The sequence below is a fragment of the Cibotium barometz genome, chromosome 48, assembly GCF_041138505.1.
Source record: "Cibotium barometz isolate CiBa-2024 chromosome 48, ASM4113850v1, whole genome shotgun sequence".
Taxonomy (NCBI): domain Eukaryota; kingdom Viridiplantae; phylum Streptophyta; class Polypodiopsida; order Cyatheales; family Cibotiaceae; genus Cibotium; species Cibotium barometz.
In genome coordinates, this window is record NC_141093.1 from 3,071,114 (window position 1) to 3,076,287 (window position 5,174).

The 5,174-nt window shown below is 40.8% G+C and overlaps 1 protein-coding gene across 1 annotated transcript; it reads right to left on the minus strand.

The window, feature by feature from the left end:
* Window positions 1-247: 247 nt before the first annotated feature.
* On the minus strand, window positions 248-2,068 carry LOC147610706 (Acyl-CoA N-acyltransferases (NAT) superfamily protein). Its single transcript, XM_086785168.1, has 2 exons — window positions 934-2,068; window positions 248-737 (listed from the first exon to the last, which is right to left on the minus strand). Exons 1-2 carry the CDS (start codon window positions 2,034-2,036, stop codon window positions 491-493), a joined length of 1,350 nt encoding a protein of 449 aa, XP_086641294.1. The 5' UTR covers window positions 2,037-2,068; the 3' UTR covers window positions 248-490.
* Between the last annotated feature and the right edge of the window lie 3,106 nt (window positions 2,069-5,174).

Sequence of the window (5,174 nt, forward strand, 5' to 3'; positions counted from 1 at the left end):
GTTTTTTTTTTTTTAGGAGCTAGACTAGGGTTAGGGTTTGAAACGAGGAAGAACTTGTGGTTGCCACAAAACAATGACGGAAACCCCGATGGAAACAAGGAGAAGGATTAGGGAACTGGGGAAGGGAGTGATGGAAACTTAACCTGTTTGCAGCCGGGGGAGAGGGAATGATGGGAACACAAGCCGTTTGCATCAGGATCACCAAGATTGAACAGTAGAGACTCAAGTTTCAAGAAACCAAAATAAAGGCGGGGAGGGAGCAAGTGAGGGATGTCCCTTTTCATTCCATATGCAAGCCTTTAATACATTAGTTGTTGCAGAATTGGTTACAAAACGCCCATCATTAGGTCCCAAGAATGAAGAGTTTCATATATGCAAATGGTTGGGTGGCCCTGTAGACTCAGTGCCCAGAAGAGAATGCATATAATATGTATAAAGAAATAAACACTTCTATGTGTTTTGATCTCCAAAGGCTTACAAGTTACAAGGGTCAGTCTGACTGTACCAGAGTCCCATCACACAAAGGTGCTGGGAGTGTTTTGCACATCAAGTGTCGACGACGTTGGAGCGTAAGGAGGGAGAGAATGCTGTCTGTCTCCACGACCACATACCCAGACTTCTTATACATGTTCAGAGGTGCTTCATCAATCAAGCGACAATGCAGATACATCTCTCTGCATCCCATGCGAGCTGCAAGCTGTTCAGCTGCTTTCAGAAGTTCCTGGCCAATGCCTCTCCTGATGTGCATAACCAAACAGCCAGCAATGTAGGTCAAACTACTGTCTAAATGACAGTCAGCAATTTTTAAACCAATGCTGGAAGGGGCAGCCCCACTCTCTGAGAGTTAGACAATATCTACAAGATGTAAACAAGGTTTGAACCAGAGAGGCAAGATCCCAGTCAACAGAGACGATGTTTAAGAACGTGACAAACCTTCTAAATTTCTTCAGAACAGCCATGTTGCTGAGAAAAGGGGCGTCTTCGGGTGGCACAGGTGTTAGCAGATCTTTAGGTTTGCCACTTGCATTGAAAGAAATCTCCACAGCACCAGCTAATAACCACTTGTGGGATGGGACCTCACTATCACCAACATCTATGTCTTCTGATGGGAGGTAAAGACCCACCAAAGTGACAGCATGAGGGAGGCATGCTTGCCTGTCTCTCAAATACGTTGCCAGAATCCATGCAAGCGCAGGGCGGTAAGTGAGGGGCCCCCACATGACCTCCGAATATGAGTCAGTCAGCAGGTGTTCCAAGTCCTTGAGCTGCTCTGTTCTCATAGCTCGTACTACCAGGCGGCCTTTCAAGCTGTCATGGGTAAGCTTGAATTTCATGAGCAGCTTCAATCTCTCCTGTTCAAGGGGAGTGAGAGCTTCCTGCACAGTCTTGAGATAACCAGGCTGGTCCAGAGAAAACCTTCTGACTTTGCCCTTAGATCCTGATTCTCCTGCCTTTGGTGGGTTGCTGTCCGTATATGCATCATGCCCTTCAACCTTATGATGTACATCACGAGGAGGCATCGTAAGTGAATTTGGTGGGTTTCTGGTCGTGCACCCATCATGCCCTTCAGCCTCATGATGTACATCATCAGGGAGCAGTTTTACAGAATTTGATGGGTTCCTGCTCGTACATGCATCATGCTCTTCACCGTCATGATATGAATCATCAGGGGGCATTCTTGCAGCATTCGATGGGTTCCTGGTCGTACATACATCATGCCCTTCATCCTCATGATCTACATCATCAGGGCGCGCAAAGGCCGAGTCTACGCGGTCATCGCGCAGTGTAGCACTAACACAGGCATCTGAACCTGTCTGGGTCGCCGCAATGACGAGTTCCCGGCACCCACGATTGCCAGAAATTCTACCTGCTTTGCCAGAACCCGCACCGTGGGAGAGCTTCCCGAACGAGCGCTTGCCGGAAATTCTTCCGTTGAGAGTGCACACCTGCGCCTCATGCTCCCGCCAGCACCTGATTTTGGACAGTGTAGTGGTGCTGAGCTGAAGACTTTGAGTGGAGGTTACCGAGAGACCCATCCGTGTCTGAGAGACTGTGGATAAGGGCAAAACGTTCTCACCCACTTATTAGTTTTTGCATTTTCAAAATTAACAGATTTGAGAAAACTTTCAATTTTCCAAAATTTTGGTATGTTCCAGGATTGAGTGTAAGTCAGTAAATACACTAAAACAGCTCATTTCCATATGTTTTGTTAAAAAAATCTGATTTTAAGAGGTGGGGAGGATAGCGGAACGCGAGGGCTCTTGCCCTACACCGCGAGGGCTTGGGTTCAATACTCGCCTCCTCTCGCATGCCTTAATGGCATGTGGTATGTCTGTTCCTCACTAAAAATAAAAATAATATCCCTCACAATACAAAAAAATAAGAATATGATTTTTGACCATCAACGTCGCTTAAAGAATAGTTGGAATTGCTTGATGAGCTTGGGAATCAGCTTGCTCTAGGAATCTGTTCTTAAGGAAGATTGAATTTTGGACCCCAGGGATGATGGAGAACTCCTAAATTCTTATGTTACTACCTTTGTGTTGATGACTTGTTACCTAATTGTTAAGGCCCTTCAGTTATATTTAAAGCCTAAACCTACGTTTTGATTACTAAAATCTTTCCTTTATCCCATAAAGTATTTTCACACTATCTCCACAAGTGAACTATTTCCACTGTCCAAAGTCTATGTCCACGGTTCAAGACTCTATACTTCCTCCCATAAAATATGTTAACCCACAATGTCAAGGAGCAAATTAGGTCACATTGATCTAATTGAGAGAAGCAAGGAAATAGATTTTAGGATCTAGATATGCTCCTTGTGAGCTAATAAAACATGTATTGTGTGCTCACATTTGTAAGGGATTTAATATATTTGTGTTATTTTAAACTCATTAGCTTTACTAGTCTTCCCTCTTGATTAGTGTTAATTACTTCCATTTTCCAACCATCCGCTCTACGACTCACAAAAAAAGACAAACAATCGTCTTTTTCAAAAATCTATTGAAAATTGAAGCAATTCCTGATGCATAAGCTGTAATCAAGAGTTTTGTTCCTTTTCACTTTCGCAATTTTACATAAATTCATATTCCCATTTACATTTTGTTCAGGTAGGGTATTCAAGTATTTACAAACTTAAGCAACGAGTGTCCTTCTCAACAAGATAAATAATACTTCAACATCTTTGGGTACTTCAAGTATTTACAAACTTAAGCAACGAGTGTCCTTCTCAACAAGATAAATAATACTTCAACATCTTTAATATGACATCATATGAATAATAATAAAAACTCAATTATTTAAAGTTACATAAAAAGATGATATTTCTTGCTTAATCTAAAACACATACAAAATATTGTTTAAAACTCAACATTACTTTAGATAAACCACGAATAGCATTATAAATGATGTTTAAAACTCACCATAATCACTTGAGATAAACCACATCACACCCGATTTTTACCTTGCCCTTGCTTTGTAGAGGATATGAGGGGTCCTCACGGAGTACTTTGCTCCCTTCTAGTAGTCGTCGCCAAATTTTTATTTTTTTTAAAGAAAAAGTATACAATGTCCAACAACAAAATAAAATTTCATAAGTTGAGTTCATATGTTTAATCCTTGGTCCATACCAAATGCTCCTATACTTCCATAGCTTTTAGTACATAAACAAACGTTTCTCAAAGATCTACTAGAAAACCCTCATTTAGCAAGATGTGTTGGGCACACGGTCAATCTCGCTTTCCTCCTCTTTAGAATGCACAATGTCAACAAACTCTTCTCTTTCAACACTATATATGGAAGGCTATGGTTCTCCAAATGCATCCATATAATACAAGCATCACTACCCATACTTTTGGCACCCACCTCTTTATTCTCATCAGAAAGTTCTTTGATAGTAGTTACACTCTTTGTATTGGAAAAGCATTTGCTCAATGCTCCACCCTCGTGTTGTTTCTATGGGTAATGGATGTCGTCTATTTTATAAGGCCCCCTTTATGAGGAGTAGTTGTTGTGTGGTGAGCACTCGGACACCCGACACTTCCAAGTTTAGACATTGGATGGTGGCCAAGTGTGGCCAGATGGTTAGGAGACGGCTTATGTAGACTTGGCACTCTGCTGATTGAGTAGGATGCATGCTTGCGCACTAAGTGACTGCATTAGCGAGGACACACTATTCTTGGGTTGTGGGGCACGTTTGAGGGTCGAAACAATCTCATATGGTCGTGGGAGTTACGCACAATAGTGCTAGTCAATTAGACCACTTGTCTTAGATCATAGAAGGCCCTATGAGAGAGGCTAAGGATGCTCAGAGGTGTGTTAATCTAATACAAGAGGGTGATAGTCCTCTTACACAAAAATAATTAAAATAATCCACATCTCTCTCTCTCTCTCTCTCTCTCTCTCTCTCTCTCTCTCTCTCTAATTGCTTATTCAAAACCATAGCAAAAAATATATATATATCCAACTTACTAGAATACACAGAGAAGAAGAACATGTATGGCACCAAAATGGGTTAAATTTCCCCCACTTGCTTGATGGCTCACGCTTTCAAGCAAGTGTATTTAGATATCATTTTTCATTACTCTCGTGAGCCAAAATAGTTTTTACAATCCACTTTGGGCCTTGCTCTTAAAAATAGAAAACTCTAAGCTTTTATGCATGAACTTGCTATAACTTTAAATAAATCGGTCCATGAACCTTGCTATAACTTTGAATAAATTGGTCCATGAACCTACTAAGGGTAAATAAACCATATTAACAAATGTGCTTAACCATCATTTGGCTACAAAATAATGATAGCCATAAATCTAAAATAATAATGGCCATAAATCTGCTACAAAAATAAAATATCACATAAATATAATGTCACAAAAAATGTGTACAAATGTGCAACCCTTATCGAATTGCCCGCACTAGCCCTACCACGGATATGCTATCAAAAACACATGCCAAATATCAGATCCAGTGACTATCTACCTAGCCAATACCTTGCACAGTAAGTCACTAATCATGTCGCAAATAATAAAAAATAAATATCCATGATAAATGAAACACATCACAAAATACCATTTCAATAATTTCCATTTTTATACATGCCTTGGGGTTGAAATGCAATTGTCCTCAGTTGATCATGAACTCAGGAAGATGCCTCAATCCATGAGTCTTCTTCCCAC

Bases quoted from the DNA above. Each gene is read 5' to 3' on its own strand.
- LOC147610706 (XM_086785168.1), bottom strand. From the start codon at position 2,036: ATGGGTCTCTCGGTAACCTCCACTCAAAGTCTTCAGCTCAGCACCACT. The intron at 738-933 runs GTTTGTCACGTT...TATGCACATCAG, and splicing joins GTTCTGAAGAAATTTAGAAG to GAGAGGCATTGGCCAGGAAC.